The 18461-nt window shown below is 32.8% G+C and overlaps 2 protein-coding genes across 2 annotated transcripts; one reads left to right on the plus strand and one right to left on the minus strand.

Annotated features, from left to right (window-relative positions):
• Nucleotides 1-7296: 7296 nt before the first annotated feature.
• LOC114405733 (cytochrome P450 86A8-like) lies at nt 7297-10098 on the plus strand. Its single transcript, XM_028368200.1, has 2 exons — nt 7297-7979; nt 8061-10098. The coding sequence occupies exon 2, from the start codon at nt 8106-8108 to the stop codon at nt 9705-9707; it is 1602 nt and encodes a 533-aa protein (XP_028224001.1). The 5' UTR covers nt 7297-7979; nt 8061-8105; the 3' UTR covers nt 9708-10098.
• Nucleotides 10099-10257: 159 nt separating this feature from the next.
• LOC114405732 (ascorbate transporter, chloroplastic-like) lies at nt 10258-16943 on the minus strand. The gene is made up of 11 exons (XM_028368199.1): nt 16713-16943; nt 15458-16005; nt 14706-14813; nt 14304-14459; nt 13630-13845; nt 13026-13235; nt 12223-12360; nt 11858-11959; nt 11683-11748; nt 11103-11187; nt 10258-10812 (listed from the first exon to the last, which is right to left on the minus strand). Exons 1-11 carry the CDS (start codon nt 16765-16767, stop codon nt 10715-10717), a joined length of 1782 nt encoding a protein of 593 aa, XP_028224000.1. The 5' UTR covers nt 16768-16943; the 3' UTR covers nt 10258-10714.
• Nucleotides 16944-18461: the final 1518 nt, after the last annotated feature.

Consider the following 18461-nt stretch of genomic DNA (forward strand, 5'->3'; position numbering starts at 1 on the left):
TGGCCTCCAATATGTTCTAGATACTTGCAACGTCATTAGCTCTCACATCAATGGAACACATCGTCTAACCTCCACATTACTAAGACTTTCAACATAAGGAATCTTCATACATGAATCCAGGTACATTACTAGTTTTGTTATGCCTTAATAGTCATCTATGTTGCTCACCAAGTCAACCCATATACTTTGATACCACTTCTTAGGAAATATATATGAAAGACTCAAAATTTTAAGAGATATTCACCAACGGCTATGACACACCACATATGTGAATTTGACAATACACTTTAACCAAAAATATTAAAACATTAGGTTTATGGGTCTTGTTTCTTATTTTTTTGAAAGTGATAGAACTTGGTTGGGGCAAATTGCATGGATAAAGTATGATTCATAATTAGAATAAACGAAGTATATTTTGAGATTTTTCATACTAGAACGATTTGTTGATGCACAACCTTCATTTGATGCACAAAAAAGAATATATGTCTTTGTCATGGTCACATGTAACATATTTTTACAAATGAACTATTTTAAAAAGTTACATTTTAAATTTGAGAAACTAAAAGTAAATATTTCTAATTTTGAGAAACTAAAAGTAAATATTTCTAATTTTAATGTTTGTAAACATAATAATTTATTTTTACTTCACGTCATTATATCCTTATAAAATATAATTATTTTTCCATTTTTGTATTTAATCCTTATCATTACAACAAGGATCAAAATATCTGACTAACAAATATTGCAATGGTTAAAAAATCACTATAAAAATTTATAGAAACTAAAAAATATCGTAGTTACATATATGTAAAACATAATTCTTTTTATTCTTACAAATTTGAAAACATATTTAAACCTTAAAAAACTGTTAACATATTTTGGATTTAAATTTATAATTCTATACTTATATAGGTGGTGCCTGTAATAATATTAAATCAACATTTTTTAGGTATAATATTGATATGAAATATTCATTATAAAAATTAGTGACTAATGTTTTAGGGACCATGAACACACATAAATGAAGATATTTTCTTTCAACATGATTTATATCATATACTTGAAGTTAAAATTCAAATTCTGACTTAATAATTAAGAAATATAAATTATTATCACTTTTCTCAACCAATTATTATTAAACCAACATTGTTTAATCTCGACGCACAACACCAAGCTAAAAGAAATAGCAAGTCTTATATATATATATATATATATATATATTATCAATTTGTGTTAAACCAGTGTTGTACAATTAGTGCATTGTATATAAAGGTATGGTGAAAATAAGTTATAGCCATAATAATGGTTTCTTATTAAGGTTTGGATCTTACACCTGTCATTGATGGAAATGCAATGCACTGGTAGGCTTTTTGCTCGTTAAAGGCTTAAAACCAGCGAGTATTTTCCTATTGCTCCCCAACAGCAAGTGGGTGGTGGGTGGGTTTCAAGTTGCCTTGCACACGAGCGTGTACAGAAAAATCGGCTTTATAACAACAAATATTATAATTAATCAAACTATCATCATGCAAAACTTAATATCAAGTGTCTGTGGGCTTAAATCCAATGAGCTATTTTTAATTGCGCTAAAGAAGAAAAGATATTGTAGGTTGTTAGTTGTAGATTATGTTTCATAAGATATTTTAGTTAATTTTTTATTTTTTTAATTAAAAAATTTATTTGATGGTTTGATAAATAAGTTTTTTTTAATAATTTTTTAAATATTAATTTTTAAATTTTTATATTTTCTTATATTTTTATCATCGATATATTTATTTATTTATTTTTTTATCTTTTTTAAATAAATCAGTATTATTTTTTTTATCATTTTACACTTTTCAATTATATTAATAATATTAGTTCTATCAAACACTTCTAATTTAGAATTTGATTTTCAATTTTCAATCAATAGTTAACTTTTTAATTTTTAACTAACTTTTTAACTAATTTTGTTAAATATATCTTATAATTTAAGATATTTTAAGACATAATAAATTAAATTTTTTACATATTTAATTTTTTAAAAATTAATTATTGAGATTTTAATTTTAATTTAAATATTTCATTTATCTAATGATTGATATTAGTCATTCTTATAATCACATAATATGATTATTCTAATATGATACATCCTTTATATATAATTTCATAATACAAATAAAGTTAAAAATTATTGGTTGGCCAACTTTTATTATTTGTTATAAAGTAAAAATGTTGTCATTCACAAAAGGTGTATGATATATGCAAATCGAAGAGGCAAACTAAATCTAAATCTATATACGTTTATATGATTTAATAGTCGTTTGTCGTATTTTTTTTTTTATGAGTCGTCGTTTGTCGTATTCTAATTACAAGAATAAGAGAGTTAAAGAAGTTGTGAAATATAGTTACAAATTTGAGTAAACTACAAGAAAATTTTCTATTATAACAGGTTAAAAGGCATGTTTCAAGGTAATGGGAAAAAAAAAAAAAAAAAACATCATAAGTTGTCATTATCGATGGATTATCAATGACTTTGCATTTTCAAGTTTATAAATAAGACACGTTTTTTTAGTAGATGCATTGTACTATTAACAATATAAGTTACAGAAATTTAACCTTTTGCGTGTTGCATGAATGACTTTTAATAGATTTAACTATTTTGATGTCGTAAATAAAATTGAAGTCAAAATAATATCTTAGAAATAAATTTGTTACGCGGAACATTAATACGTAAGCATTTGCATTTAATTCCGTTTGATAAATCAATGTTTTGATGCTTTTATTTGTTTTAATTCCATATAATATGAATTATATGCAATGTGGGTATGGTTTTATGTAAATAAATAAAAAATAAAGTTTGAAGGGATTAGATGTTGAAAATAATTATCTAAGGTGTTTAGTTATTTAACTTAGTCATGTTAGTAAATTAAATAAGGCTCTTGCTAAATACACCTCCGTGTTTGTTAAATTGAACCCCTTTTTTTCTCATTGAATTTGTTATCATCGATTCTATCCGTTTTACCTTGTTTCTACACCCCATGATTGTTTTCCTTGTTTTCTCTCCACAAACCACCTCCACTGTGAACCTCCGCAAAAATCTGGTAACACCACCTTGAATTCCTTATCATTTGTCGTGTTTACTCCCTCTTGTAACCTCAATTAGACCTGGTTAGGTGATTGGTTTCAAAGAAGCAAAGGTAGAGGGTGTTGAGAGGAAGAAGAATGGTTGTTGCTGTTGCACCGTTAGCAACGAAAAACCCCACATTGCAACAAATAAAAACTGGTTTTAGGCTGTGTTTCACTTTTATCAATAATATTGATTAATTTTTTGTTACAAGCACCGAGAGAGATGAAAAGAAACGTAGGTTAACTTGGGTGTTTATAAGTGGCATTGGGAAAATAGGTGTGGTGGAGAGAGAAAGACATATAGGGCAGTTTCTTCTGCCTTGGAATTATAGTTGCTTAAAGTTTTGAACATTGAGTATCATCAGAATTAGAAGCATAGATATATACATATAAAATAGGGAATTTAAATAGCAGACAGAGCCAGTAATGTCCCATGCCACGTAAACTAAGGAATTTAAATAGCAAGAAGAAAAATAAATATTGCAATTGAAACTTAAAGGAAATGATTTTGATAGATGCATACTGGGTGCCATTGTTCAGCGTACAATCGCTTTATCCACTGAGTATTCATTTAAAACGAAGAGAGAGAAACCATATTCAGATTTGGATCTGCTTTCGTTTTGTTCCTTTAGCATGTGATTCTTGACCATATTCAGAATGCAAGGGTGGGTGCGAATAGTAGGAGACCCTCCTTCCATCTCCAGCTGCATAGTGATAGACGCCAATTTTGTGCTTGAATGAAGCCAATTTTGCCACCTGAGATTGGACGCCGGGGATGTCGTCGGCGTGGCTTTCGGTGGTGGCGGGGGGCAGTTTGAAGGGAAGGAGAGGAAGACACAATCGTGGGGGTGTAGAAATAGGATTAAAAAAGGTACAAGGGGGTTAACTTAGCAAACAGGGTGGTGCATTTAGCAAGAGCATAAAATAAAATTGGAGATTGTATTAGTACTTAGAATAACTAAAAGGATAATAAATTATGTCTTAATTAGTTTAATTAAATAGGTGTTGTTACTAGTAAAAGTGACCTGTCATACATAAGTGGCTTAGATTAAATATAGAATTGAATCCAAGTGATTCTAGTTTAATTAGTTGGGGGTTTCTAGTCTCATCCCTAAATCTCATCCCCCATCATTGGTAGAATTACCTACTTACCATCTTCCTTCACAATCTTCTCTTACGGCACTCTCACCATCTTTTCTCTCCTTTTTTTTTTTCATCACATCCTAAACCCTATCTCCCTTCTTCATTAAGTTGCTTCTTCTCCTTTTTGCATTTTAAATTAACGAAATGATGATTATGTTGTTTTGTTTTTTACAAATAAATAACCAACTCATGTTTCCATTAATATTTGGGTTGAGACATACAATAAAATTATAATTTTGTTTTATACGTGGGTTTGAATTTTTTTCATAGTTTTATGAATTTATGAAATATAAATTAACAATTTTTTTAGAGTATAAATAATGGAAAGAAGTTGTAATGCTTTTATTTCTGATGAAGTTGTGATGTCTAAGAGGTTGGAAAAATCCGATTGATGCAAGCGAGGATGCTTTTGCCCATCCAATGCAAGAAACGACATTCCTAACTGCTAATTCTTTCAATTTTATCTCTTTCATCTTTACTTTTAAATTAAATTTTAATAATTTTTTTTAAAATATCAATGATTAAAAAAATCATAAATCTAAACAAAATTTATATGTTTAAAAATATTATTTATTATATAGTTATATACTAAAATATATATTTACCATAAAATTTAATTATATATATAAAAAAATATTTATGACGTAGATATCATGACACGAAGGGATTGTAGATATATATTGCAATAAACAAAGTGTCTTTAAGAACGATGAGGGCGTATTTGCTGTAATTGGTGTTAAGCAAATAATATATATAGTTTATGAATCTATATCTATGTTGTTTTTGCAAGATGATGATACCCATCATAAGGGTGCTTAATAGAACCTGTATCGTAATATTGCAAATTCAAGTCCATATGCATGTTAAAAATTTATTTGCAAGAAAAGTTGTTTATGCACTCGACGATGGTTTGCATGACAAATGTAATCGGTTCCCTAATTTCTTAAGTTGACTAGTTGACTTGCGATGCCTTAAATGTATTAATTTCGTGGCAGAGTTGTCTCTATCATTTTCCCCATTACTCTATTGACTTTCTTTCATTCGTGGGGTAAGGTTATCTCTTCAAAGTTCAAAACTTATACTTTTACTCAGTCCATCAATTTTTCTTTTTAAGTGATATATAGGAAGTATTTAGTATGGGTATCACCGACCAGTGCCTTAAGTATATTAGTTAAAAAATCAAAAGTAAAAAAATATTCTATTTAAAGACCATAAGAGAACGTAAAAAAAAAAAAAAATCATATATAACATTAATTTTTATCTTCCAATAATTTTTATTTTATTTTAAGTTTATTGATTAATGTCATTAACTCTAAGAATACGTACTAGTTAGCATATATCATTTAGAGATTTTATTTGATACTTAATTAATCTTTTTTTCATTGAATCAACCTATTTGGAGATGATATTTCAAATTGTGACTCTCCTTAAATAATATTTTGGTCCAAGTTTTGTTGGTGAAAAAATATATGATTGAGAGAATAAATTTTATTAAAAATGATCAATCCGATGAGTTTCTCTACCAAAGGTTAATGATTAGCAAAATAACCGTATCGATAACATTATGCTAATAAAAAAATTGTGACTCCATTTTCAAATTGAGAATTGAAACCCGATTTTTGGTTAAGAGACATGAATGAGGATCCACTTATGTAAACTGCCTTTTGTTGAATTCAATCCATCAATTTCTGTACCCGTTTAATTTCTTTCCACGTTTTGCAAATTGTCATTAATTAGGTTAAACTGAAACATCAGGAAACAATACCCATGTGATAGCAAAATATGGAGATACTCTACAAAACATGGACTCAACATTTGCACTCCTGAAGCCAAAGTCATGCATTAAACAATAAATAAGTGTTGTGGTTTTAGTCGTTGTTTTAATTAGAATTACAATTTCATTTCGGTGAGCTATATTGATTTTTAAAGAAAATTTTTATTATGCTTGATAATTGTGTTGAAACTTTAATTTTGATTGAAAAAAAGTATTAAAAATACTTATGTTGAAAAAGATGTACTATTTTTTTCCCCCTTAATTATGAGAGTTTCAACTCTCCATATGTCGCTCATGTTGTTACTTATGGAGTGGAGTACTTGTGATTAATTCTGCAGTTCGTACCCTAAACACCTTTTGCTAGCTAAATCTACAGTTCGTACCCTAATTAAGCACCTTTTCCATTTGTTTCCATCAATTTTTTTTCAATTTTTTTAAATTAAAGTTTATATTCGGATTAAGAAAGTTATAATAATTGATCTGACGTGAGTACACAATCAATAATATTTTGCATGCTCCAATAGGATTTCTCAAATTAATTAATAATAATAATTGGGACTAATAAATTATAAACAAACAGCTTACAAATCTTTACTCTATACAGAACTAAAAGTTATCTAAGTTGGGCTATCCACTTTTCTTTCTCGTGCCCTTTTCGATCACCTATATATCTTTCTTTACGTACTAGTAGACCTAAATTTTGTTTAGGTTTGTTCCATTTCAGAGTGTGAAGAAAATTAAATAAACCAAAAAGAAAAACAAAAGCACCACTTTACAGTTTACACTTTGATGAAGAACACGTTGGAGTGAGTTTGAAGTTCCAGCTATAGCAGAACTACTCAAAGCGGTTTTGCGTTATTAATCAATATTCTGGCGAAGGTCGCATTGACTTTTTTGCTTCAAAACCAGCACAGTCACAATTAATATTATATTATTCAAATTCCACCATAAATGAGGAAGGGTAGGTCAACTCTGCGACTGTGATGAATCCTAGAATTGTCGATGATGTTGTAGTAGTTGTTGTTTTGCATGCTTTGCTATCTTTTCATTCATTCACATTTTATTTTTACTGAATTATATTTTGCAGGGAATGGATGGATAGATAGGCAGATAAGAAGACAGTTCACCCAACATAAATGTTTATAAATTGTTGGTAGGTTACTCACCAAAACCATAACCAAACCCCACTTGGCAACACTCATTTTTTCCCCCATAGTGTATATATAATTCTGATATTACTACTATATAGTAGATGAGCTAGCACCTTGTTTTGTTAAAAAATAAAAAATAAAACAGCTACCCCTATTTACTGAAAAAGGTGGTGGTGTGTGTGAGTTGTGACCCAAATTAAAACACTACTTTTGCTTCAGTAGTGTTTGGTGTGTGTGTGTTTTTTTTTCTCTGGCTCGATCTCTCCCCTTTTCCTCTCCATGTTCCTCAACTACCCTCATTTATTTCCCTTCATTGATTGCTTGCCTCACTTGAACACCCTGTTGCAATCCCTCTAAGAGAGAGAGAGAGTGAGAACATGGAGAAGAAGCTCTAGTTAGTGTTGTGGGTGTGTGGTTTCTTCTTCAAGAGTGAGAAAGAGAGAGAGAGGTACAGGTGGGTGTCTTCATCTTTAAAGGCCTCAACTAACCCTTCAGAGAGCATTTATATTGGCGCATCTGAATGAGTTTAGTAAGAGAGAGAAAAAAAGGGTGCATGGTGATGCATTGTCAAGAAACCAGTCTGGCCACAATAACTCTTCACTAAACCACTTCACCTATAAATCTCTCTTCACCATTACACTCTTACCCTCATTATACTACTACTACTACACTCACTCATTCATTCACTCACCTTTCCATAAACACAACCTTCTTCACTTTGCTTTACTCCTTCATTCATTTTCCTCTCATACTCAAAACTCTGCATCAAAATGCTCATCATTGTTCACACCACCCATTCTTGAAAGGTACTTCTTTTCTCGTTTTTCCAACCACCCCATTTCTAAAAAAGACATTTTCCCTTCAAGTTTCTTCATCATTTCTTGTAGTTTCGAGTCTTTGATTATTGGGGTGGTTAATATTGCACTTGCACTATGGAAACTTGCACGGCTCTATTGTTTTTAACGGCGATCACAGCATACTTGATATGGTTCACGTTCATCTCACGGTCGCTGAAGGGTCCACGTGTCTGGGCCTTATTGGGCAGTCTCCCAGGCCTCATAGACAACTGTGACCGCATGCATGACTGGATCTGCGACAACCTACGCGCGTGTGGCGGCACGTACCAGACCTGCATCTGTGCAATCCCCTTCCTCGCCAAGAAGCAGGGTCTCGTGACTGTCACGTGCGACCCGAGGAACTTGGAGCACATACTCAAGACACGCTTCGACAATTACCCTAAAGGACCCACGTGGCATGCTGTCTTTCATGATCTGTTGGGTGATGGGATCTTTAACACCGATGGTGACACATGGCTGTTCCAGCGCAAGACAGCTGCGCTGGAATTTACCACCCGGACGCTGCGCCAAGCCATGGCCAGGTGGGTGAGTCGAGCCATCAACCGGCTCTGTCTGATTCTCGAAAAAGCCGAGAATCAAGTCGAGCCGGTTGATCTGCAAGACTTAATGCTTCGGCTCACTTTTGATAATATTTGTGGGTTGGCTTTCGGGCGAGACCCACAGACTTGTGTGTCAAGTCTGCCCGATAACCGATTTGCCACGGCTTTCGATCGAGCCACTGAAGCCACGCTCCAACGATTCATTTTACCTGAGGTATTGTGGAAGGTGAAAAAATGGCTTCGGCTTGGGATGGAAGTCAGCTTGAGCCGAAGCCTTGCCCACGTGGACGACCATTTGTCAAATGTGATTGAGAAACGCAAGGTAGAGTTGTTGACTCAGCAGAAAGATGGGACTCTTCATGATGACTTGTTGACAAGGTTTATGAGGAAAAAAGAATCCTATTCAGACAAGTTTCTCCAACAAGTGGCGTTGAATTTTATCCTAGCTGGTCGTGACACCTCATCGGTGGCATTAAGTTGGTTTTTTTGGTTGGTGATTCAGAACCCTAAGGTGGAAGAGAAAATTCTACGTGAAATTTGTACAGTCCTGATGGAGACACGTGGCAATGATGACATGGCAAAGTTGTTTGATGAGCCTTTGGCCTTTGAGGAAGTTGACCGTTTGGTTTATCTCAAGGCTGCATTGTCGGAGACACTAAGGTTGTACCCTTCAGTGCCGGAGGACTCAAAGCATGTGGTGGCCGACGACGTGCTGCCGGACGGGACATTCGTGCCGGCGGGTTCGTCGGTCACATATTCGATATATTCGGCGGGGAGGTTGAAGTCCACATGGGGTGAGGATTGCATGGAGTTTAGGCCTGAGAGGTGGTTGTCATTGGATGGAACAAAGTTCATCATGCATGACTCTTTCAAGTTTGTGGCATTCAATGCTGGCCCAAGGATATGTTTGGGGAAGGATTTGGCTTACTTGCAGATGAAGTCCATTGCTGCGGCGGTGCTGCTCCGGCACCGCCTTGTGCTGGTGCCTGGACACCAGGTGGAGCAAAAGATGTCACTCACTCTTTTCATGAAAAATGGGCTCAAGGTCAATGTGCATGAGAGGGACTTGAGAGGGATTATCACAAGTTTAAAAAAAGAAAGGGAGGGAGATGTTGTTGATTTGAGAAGTGATGAATAATGTTAGTGACCAGGTGTTCACTAGATGGAGACAGGTTCAAATGAGGAGAATTCAGACACTGGCTGGGGCTTTAGCTTATAGAACAAGAGAACAGAAGTTCCTCTTAAGAAAAAGGGTATATTCAGAGTATTTATAATTCTTATGATAAATTGTGGATGGATTCTTTTTCCAGGGTCGTGGGATGGATGATTGCTTTCTCAATCCATCTTTCCTTGTAGAATCCTTGCAAATATTCATTGTATTCTTTATTTCTTGTTGGTTTTCATGTTTCTATTTAATTTTACTGGTGGTGAGAACTAAACTCACATTTCACAATGTTGAATGTTGATGTTCATAAAAGAATGCCTTACGTTTTATGAAAGTATAATGATCGGATTTTACTCTCCCGCTTTGTATGCTTGTCATATATACTGGATGATGCTTAAGTGGTATACTCAAAAACTCCAAAATTTAGCTATACAGTTCATCTGCATATTTTTTTTGCTGAATATTAGATTCTGTTTCTAGGATCCTTGCCTATGGCTATGACAATGAAGTTGAAATGCTCAAATTGAACCAATAGTAAAAGTAGATATATACTGATGTCTTTTGTTAGGGACATTGAATCAGAAAACTGCCACCAATTTTCTCAGCCATGTATGATGAAGCAGCAGAGTTGCTGAGTTGGCCATATAACATGTATTTTAACTTTTAAGCATAAGTATGCTTTAAGTTATACAAGTGGAAATTATTATCCACCATCTATACAGAAACCATTTAGATCGTAGGACAAGACATTTGCAAAAGGGGCCAAGCTAATCCAAGATTTCCAGATAAAATGTAAAAAGGCTTCAACTATTTGATCAAAAACTTTGATGGTGACTCTCTTCAATTTCTCCAGGCTGCTTTTACGCTTCCAAGCGCTTGACAAATTTGGTCATTGATTTTGTTCCATCTTTCTTTCTTTTTTCTTTTAATCTCTACGGCTTATGTTGCATACACCTTCATTGACATCATCATTACATTCTTTAGTCAAGAATTTTCTCTCCAGTTGAAAAGATATTCCAGACCAATGTGCCTATTATGTACAATGCAACAGCAACCTTAAAAACATCATCCCAAGAACCTGCACAACAGTCAGGAGATAACTTATAAGCGAATTACCATTAAAAAAGGCAAATGCAAACCAGTGCCCTTAGGGCAGTGGTTAAAGAAATAAAAGGAGAAATATTTTTATTGGAATGCAAAAAATTGTGTCACCCATAACTTTTTTTGCGTCCTCCTATGATTTTCACAGTAAATACTTTCTTCTTTTAATTCTTTAACCAATGCCTTTAGGGTACTGGACTACTGGTTAGCAAGACTCTTAAAAAAAAAGGCATATGCTTCTGAATGCAAGAGCAGCAGCATTCTTACCTCGTTGGAGTATGTATCCAGTTGCAGCTGTACCAAAGACACCAGCAAGCACACCTGCAGTATTTGATAGTCCCAGCAATACTCCCTGAAATTTAGAATTAGTTAACATTCTTGTAGAAACATATTAAATGAAAAAAAACGAGCAGAAACTTGTAATGGAAAATGTGTCTCGGGATTTCATGCATTTAAAGACATCTTGAAAAAATAAATAATTAAATCGTCATGGTACTTATATAAGATACTGACAATCAACAAGTTAACGGTACTTGTAAATGACTTCATTAATCATGTAACAGATTAAAAGTGTCATAGATTATTGAAGTGATTGACTCAATGACACTTTTTTCCAGGCAATTTTAAAGTAGAACAATTTTGGCATCAATTCTGATAATTAGAATCCAAAAACTTGAGGTTCAGCTCGCAATAGGTGTCACCAAATACAACTCAAGCAAAGAGTCCTTGGTATTTACAATGCTCAACCAGTTTATGGCTAGTTTGTTGATTGCTTTTTTATAAAAAAAAAATGTATGAGAAGTGAAAACACTGTTAAGCTATGAAAATTAAAATAGCAGCAACTCACAGCATAGCGTGGTCCAATGTCTTGGTGATTGGAATATAGACCAGATTGCGAGAACGCATCAGATCCCTGTAAAACAAATAACAGATTATGGTTATATTAGGTAACATCTAAAAATTATTTAAAAAAAAATTAAGAAACTAAAATCCAGGAAGATATATATCAGTCTAGCTCAAACCTGACTGCAAGCCATGCATAGTACTGCCATGGCAGGTGTTCTCACATGGCTTAGCTGTGTAAGAAAAAATGCAGGACCCAGAAACCCAATTGATTGCATAATCTGTCAAAATAGGAAATTTTTAAAGCAAAATCATTTTAACGAGTGAAAAGGGAAAATGAACCAGTCCAGATCTCAATTGCCTTTACTTAATGGTTTAACCTGAATATCTTCGACAATTACTTGAAAAAATTCACAAAAAAATTGTTTCTACTACGGACAGAAATGAATGTCCCTGTAATATTATTTGATTTTAAAAAATTCATTAACAGCAATTTATTTCATTAATCAAGATTATCTTCATTAAGAGTCAGTGACTTTCTTACCTTTCGAACAGATGTTATGGAAAGGCCTTTGCTCACAAGTGTATCAGCAATCCAGCCTCCTATATTTGCAAAAATAGCCATGGTTAACCATGGCAGGACACAAAATAGCCCAGATTCAGTGAGATTGAACTTCAGAACCTGAGAAAATGACCTGTTAGTTAATTCATTAAATGGACAAAATATTTCATGCAAATTTTTCTTTATCAGTTTCTTTATGCTTGATTACATCACCTTATCGTTCAAGCTATAGATCAAGATAACAATCACATTTTAGATGTAATCTGATAATAGTAATATCGAGTGAAGCAAATTTTAATTTGCTTATCTTTAGAGTAATTACCTAGAAATATAAATAGTTGTCTGCACAAGACTGGAGTATAACTGAATTGAGAGTAAGCAGTAAGATGCACTTTAACATCAACAAGTTCCAAATAACAAACATTTTTATCTTTAAACACAATTAAGCAGTCAATTAAAGAACAACTTGATATAAACAATTGGGGCAATGTATCGTACAAATCCTACAAGTTTCATGCAAACCAGACCAGCATTATGTGGGTAGTTTGATGGGTATCCCACACCAACCTCCATAGGTGAAAAAATTATATGATGTAATTGATCTATCGATAAAAAAAAAACTAAAATTTATAAATTATGGATATAAGCATTGTGGTCCCACTCTTGCTCACAAAGATTTAACATATTATAGATAGCATTGTCAAGGACATGTATATTCTAAAAGGTTAGAAGTCATTTATGAATTCTGAGAAGAAAAAAGAAAGAAACTCATAAACAGTAAGCACCTGATTGTAGTAGGTAGGCATCCAGGTTAATAGAATAAATGTCCCCCAATTGTGGCAGAAGTGAGAGATTATTAAAGCCCAAACAGGTGCTTTTGATAAAATTAATTTCCAAGGAATAACTGATACAGGTTCTTTTGATACGTTGCCTCCAAGTATAAACTTCTTCTCTTCGGCCCCAAGATCCGGGTCTTCGTCTGGTGAGCTGTATGCCTGGAAGGACCCAACAGAAGGGAAAAATATAAGAATCAAGTTGCTCAGAAGGAATTACAAAGTTCCCTTCACATTTATAATTTATAAATATGGTGGTCAAACCTAAGGTGTTGCTACAAAATAAAATTCCCAAGATATTGTGCAAGAAAACTGATTTACTCATATATCCAGTAAATGCAACATTAATTCATTATTACTTGCAGAAACATAACAATAAAGTCATATGTTATGCAACACTTCATGAGACAGTCCCTTAAAAAATCAGCACAAAACATGAAAATATACTCCATAGGTTGGAAAAGTAGAAAGGCCTAGTTTCCTCTCAAAACATTCTTACAACCAGAAACAGATATATAAAGTAGATTTCAATGAAATTATGCAAAAGATGACTTACTTTACTCAACCATAAAACAAACCAGATACTTCCAAGGGATCCAAATGAGTAAAACACCGATGGCCACCCAAATTTCTGGATTAGCATAGGTGAGAATGCCAAGCCAGTGACTGAACCAAGGTACATGCCGCTATATACTAGTGCAAGTGATCTGCTTCTCTCTGACACTGGAATCCATTTGGAAAGTATATTATTCATTGCAGGCATCGCAACACCCTGAAAATAAAGAATCAGCATAATTTTTTGGCAAATTGTAGGAGGAAAAATCATTTCTATTCTAGGCATGGACTTCACCACTCCAGTGAGAAAATATATTTCATTTGATCGAAGCAAACATAATGAGGGGGAAATTATATGTTATATTGTTTATCTGTCTTATCTCAGCTATGTATCTTTGATCTTTCTATATCACTTTCGGAGTCTGCTTGGTATGGTGGGTGGGAGTGGGAAGTCATGGAACTATGCCCTCATATTAGTTTTCCAAGTTTTTCTTCTTGCTTAGGCTAGGAGAATAGAAGCCTTTTTTAATACTTGATTACTTGAAATTTCTAGTAAAAACTGGCAATTTATTTTGTGCAACAAAATAATAAGTATGTACAAGTGACTGAAGTGAGCATATGATCAAGACACCAAATAGATGAAGAAATAATAGTATACTTATAGAATGGACCAACCTCACCAATTCCCATGAAGGCACGCATAATAAGAAGACATGGCAACCCAAATTTTGCAGCAATGGGTGTTAAAACTGTTGCAATTGACCACCATACAACTCCAAAACCTAGTACTAGCTTCCCACCAAGTTTGTCTGCCCATATGCCACCAACGATCTATACCAAAAAAAAAGCATTCAATCAATATGAAAGTAATGTCATTAGAATCTTTCATGCACGCTGGACGAAATGAAGAGACAGTTTGAAGATCAGAACATGCTGAGATTGCTAGCATATACTGTTTAAGAACAGAATAGGCTATGGCATGTTCAACCAGCAGTGGTGCTTAAATGCATACTCGAAAATTAGTACATGAAGCCAATTTCTTGTTAAGCTAACATGTTTTGCATATATCAGTCACACCTGAGTAAGTAGATAACCCCAGAAAAAAGATGACTGAATTAGGCCAACTGTTGCACTGTTCCAGTTGAATTCCTGTGACATTGGAAGTATTGCTATGCTCATATTTACCTGTAAAATGTAATGAAAACGTAAAGTAGTCAGGAATATCAGTAACATTAGGACATTAGGTTAATAAGAATATGGAAATTTAGAAACAACCAAATTTAAAGTAAAATCTTTGATATCATTGGAGGATGAAGCTTAATAATGACTTCTATAAAATAGTTTATCAAATTAAATAAATAAATAAGTCCTGCAAAACAAAGGTGGAGTTTTGAAAACAGCAACTCAATATATACAAGCATTTGATTTTTTTTCTATTTTTAGTTTGTTGATAGTAAAAAGAAACAAACTAAGGAACTAGGACTAGTGATGAACTGGAACACCTTATTTTCTATTTCGAGTGTTAGAGCACTAACCCTTATTTATATTAATTATAAATATAATCCTAACTGATAAAGGAAAAATAATCATGATAAGGTAATGAAATATGGCAACCAATCCTAAGAGATAAGGAGAAAATAGGAAAACTAATCCTAGAGGATAATTAAAGGTATTTTTATTTATTCTAACAAAATCCTGCAATGACAAATTGACAATCAATTGAATATAATGGAAGGAATATACCTATTGGAATATGAGACATGGAAAACATGAATATATATAAACTACATCATAATTGATAGCATAAATACCAAAAAAACGTGACTCACACGATCCATGTTACACAGAAGAAATGCTGTAAAACACAGCAGTACAATAACCCAGCGCTTAGGAAACTGCTGCCACCAAGGTAATGCTCTTCCTTCCAAAAGAATGGCTTCCCCAGTTCCTTCAGTTGATTGCAGTGGATCCATCTTTGTTTCTGAAATGTCATACTCCTCAGACTTGTAACAAACACGAAATTTATTTGCTTTACCAACTTCAGTTTTTGCGTGCTTTCTTTTGCTCAAACCAAGTCGATATACTTCCTGATGTCCAACATTGTTACTGCCATAAGGAGCTGAAAAAAGGAAGGAACTATGACTTCTTCCGCAAGCCTTTAGTTTAAAGTTCAAGCACTGACTAGACTGCTGGGATACAAGAGAACGATGCTCCCCTTTGTTGTGAGATGTTTGCATTGGTTTCGAAACTCTCTTTTCCATAGGCAAATACATCTGATGCTGCCATCTTGGAGAGGGATCCTTAGCAACAGATACACCAGAAACAGAAATTCCCATTCTTTGAACCGATATATCCTTCCCCGATCTATATACATTTCCTGCAAATAACAAAAGAATGGCTAAAACTTCCTCATACTTCTTTTTTAGGTGAGGCCTCATACTTTACAACAGTCATCATCAACATAATCCAAGCTTACAGGCTTTCAAGAAAACCAAACAAACATCCAACTTAACTATAAAAAAAAAACGAGTTTAATTGCCATACACTGTCAGTATAAAAACTTTTATGCTGTCAACTAATCAAAAATCAACGTACTCTGAGATAACTTTTAAGGTACTTATAGACAAAATTAACAAAATTATCATAATTATATGTGATTGGATGACACTGTAAAAACCATTTACACTACACTATCAGTGCATTTAAAATAAATTTAAAAAAGCATAAATATATCCTACCAAAATCTCGATTTATTATTGTTCACAAGCTATGCTCAAGGCAAATAATGTAAAAAAAATAATTGAAAAATAACAAAACTAGTATCTTACTCCATGAAAAAATGAAAATTTATTACCTAAGCCTCTGAGCTAAATCCCTTTTTATTAAATGCATGTAATTTCCACTAAAATACACTCCTTCAAACTGAACTACGAATTAGAAAACTTTCAACCGTATTAAAAGATTACGAATCCATAATTAGCAACAAATCAAAACCGTATCCGGAAACAAGCAATTCAGCAAAATGCGCGCGCAGCTACCAAAAATTTGATAAAATGAAAAAGGAACGAAAAAGTGAGCATGAACCTGAGGCAACGAAGGAACCGAAATTGCGGTTTGAAATTAAACCACTCATAGTCATTGATGAAGCTGTATGTAGAGAAAGATAACAAGGTGTTACAGTTACAACATCAACTTTAAAGTTCGAAGTGCAGAACGGCGTCGTTTCAAGTAGAGATATATTCTTGTTCTGTTTTTGCTCTGTTCTGCTCTCAGCTCAGAGGATAAGCAAAGGCAAATGCAACGCCGCAGAACCTTTCTCTCTCTCTTCCTATTTGTAACTGTCAAACTATTTTTTACGCTTTTTTTTTTTAACATTTTTCGGAAACAATAATAAAATAAGAAATGCTTTAATATCTTTTTCATTTATATAATATATTTGGTTTATTATGTAAAAATATTTTTATTTTATTATCTGTGGTTAATTTTGGTAATATAATACAGATATAAAAAAATATTTAGGTCAAATAAGAAAATTAATAAAATCACGTTTGTAACCAAGAGAAAGGGGGGTCAAGAGCGTGACACGTGGCACGTCATCCGGTGTCCAGAGAAAATTTTAATTTGTGGAAATTGCTGAGATGCCCCTTCTTCCTCTCGACGTGGATATGTTGTACGGTTGGAGAAAGTGTTTTTCACTTTCCCTTTTTTGTCTTCATAATGAAGAAGTGCAGATATTCAAATACTAATTATTATTATTATAAGTGTGATTATTAGTTTATTATGTTTGGAAAATGATGGTATTTTTCATAGTCATGCCTGGAATATTCTGCTCCTGACACATGGGGTTTTAGAACAACGTCAAAAGTCATTTGTCATTTCCCTTTTGGAGAGAAAGGGAGATATTTTGTCTAACATTTTTTGTTTCTTGAATTTTAATTATTTTTTTTGTAATATCAATTTTGATTTTGGATTTTTATATATTTTTTTAAGAATTTAATTAAAATATATTAATAATGTAAAAAATACTATTGTTAAATTATAAAATTGAAAATTATTAACTTTTGTAATAATTATTTAAAATATATTAGGATGATTTTTATTTAATTGATAGTGTAAAAATCTTTTTAGTGACAGTGTATTACTATAGCTTGTCATTTATACCAAAGTTTAAGATTGTATCATACATTTTTTTTTCATTTTATAGTTTGGAAGATTAAATTTCAATTAACCAAAAATGATAAAATTGTTAAAGATTATGATTAGTTTTTCAATTATTAAAGATTGTAATTAGTTTTACAAGTACGATGCATTAATTATTTTCTGTAATTTTCTAATTAAACTCACCATTCTTTTTTCTTAAAGAAAAGGATTTATTTCATATCATTCAAAATAGCATAATGAATATAACTTAAAATATGATCAAAGATATGAACACTAATTACAAAGGATAATAACGATATTCTGTAAGCAATATTATTAATTTGTCTCCTTACAAAGTTTACCCATGAGTTTTAGATAGATTGTAAAATAACTCAACATTTGTTAGAAAGGATAATAGATAGTTCATCAATACTATTGGCCTGCAATCTGTTCTCATTCACCATATTCTGATAGTCAAGCTGTTGGATCCAAAGTAGGCATTGAGTACGTACACCAGGTTGCTAAAGAGTCTTTGCCTTTTTGAAACTCCCATGTTCATTACGGATGCATAGGCCAACACCAAAACAGTGTTCATTGTCAAATATGCTTCGTTAAAATTCACATTATGAAAACTCACCATACTAGAGAAGATTGATTGAGAGTTGGGGGAAGGATATTATGAAAATTCTCATT

The sequence above is a fragment of the Glycine soja genome, chromosome 3, assembly GCF_004193775.1.
Source record: "Glycine soja cultivar W05 chromosome 3, ASM419377v2, whole genome shotgun sequence".
Lineage (NCBI taxonomy): Eukaryota > Viridiplantae > Streptophyta > Magnoliopsida > Fabales > Fabaceae > Glycine > Glycine soja.

Bases quoted from the DNA above. Each gene is read 5' to 3' on its own strand.
- LOC114405732 (XM_028368199.1), bottom strand. From the start codon at position 16,767: ATGACTATGAGTGGTTTAATTTCAAACCGCAATTTCGGTTCCTTCGTT. The intron at 13,846-14,303 runs GTTGGTCCATTC...CTTTATTTTCAG, and splicing joins CCTTCATGGGAATTGGTGAG to GGTGTTGCGATGCCTGCAAT. The intron at 10,813-11,102 runs GTAAGAATGCTG...ACTGTTGTGCAG, and splicing joins TGGATACATACTCCAACGAG to GTTCTTGGGATGATGTTTTT.
- LOC114405733 (XM_028368200.1), top strand. From the start codon at position 8,106: ATGGAAACTTGCACGGCTCTATTGTTTTTAACGGCGATCACAGCATAC.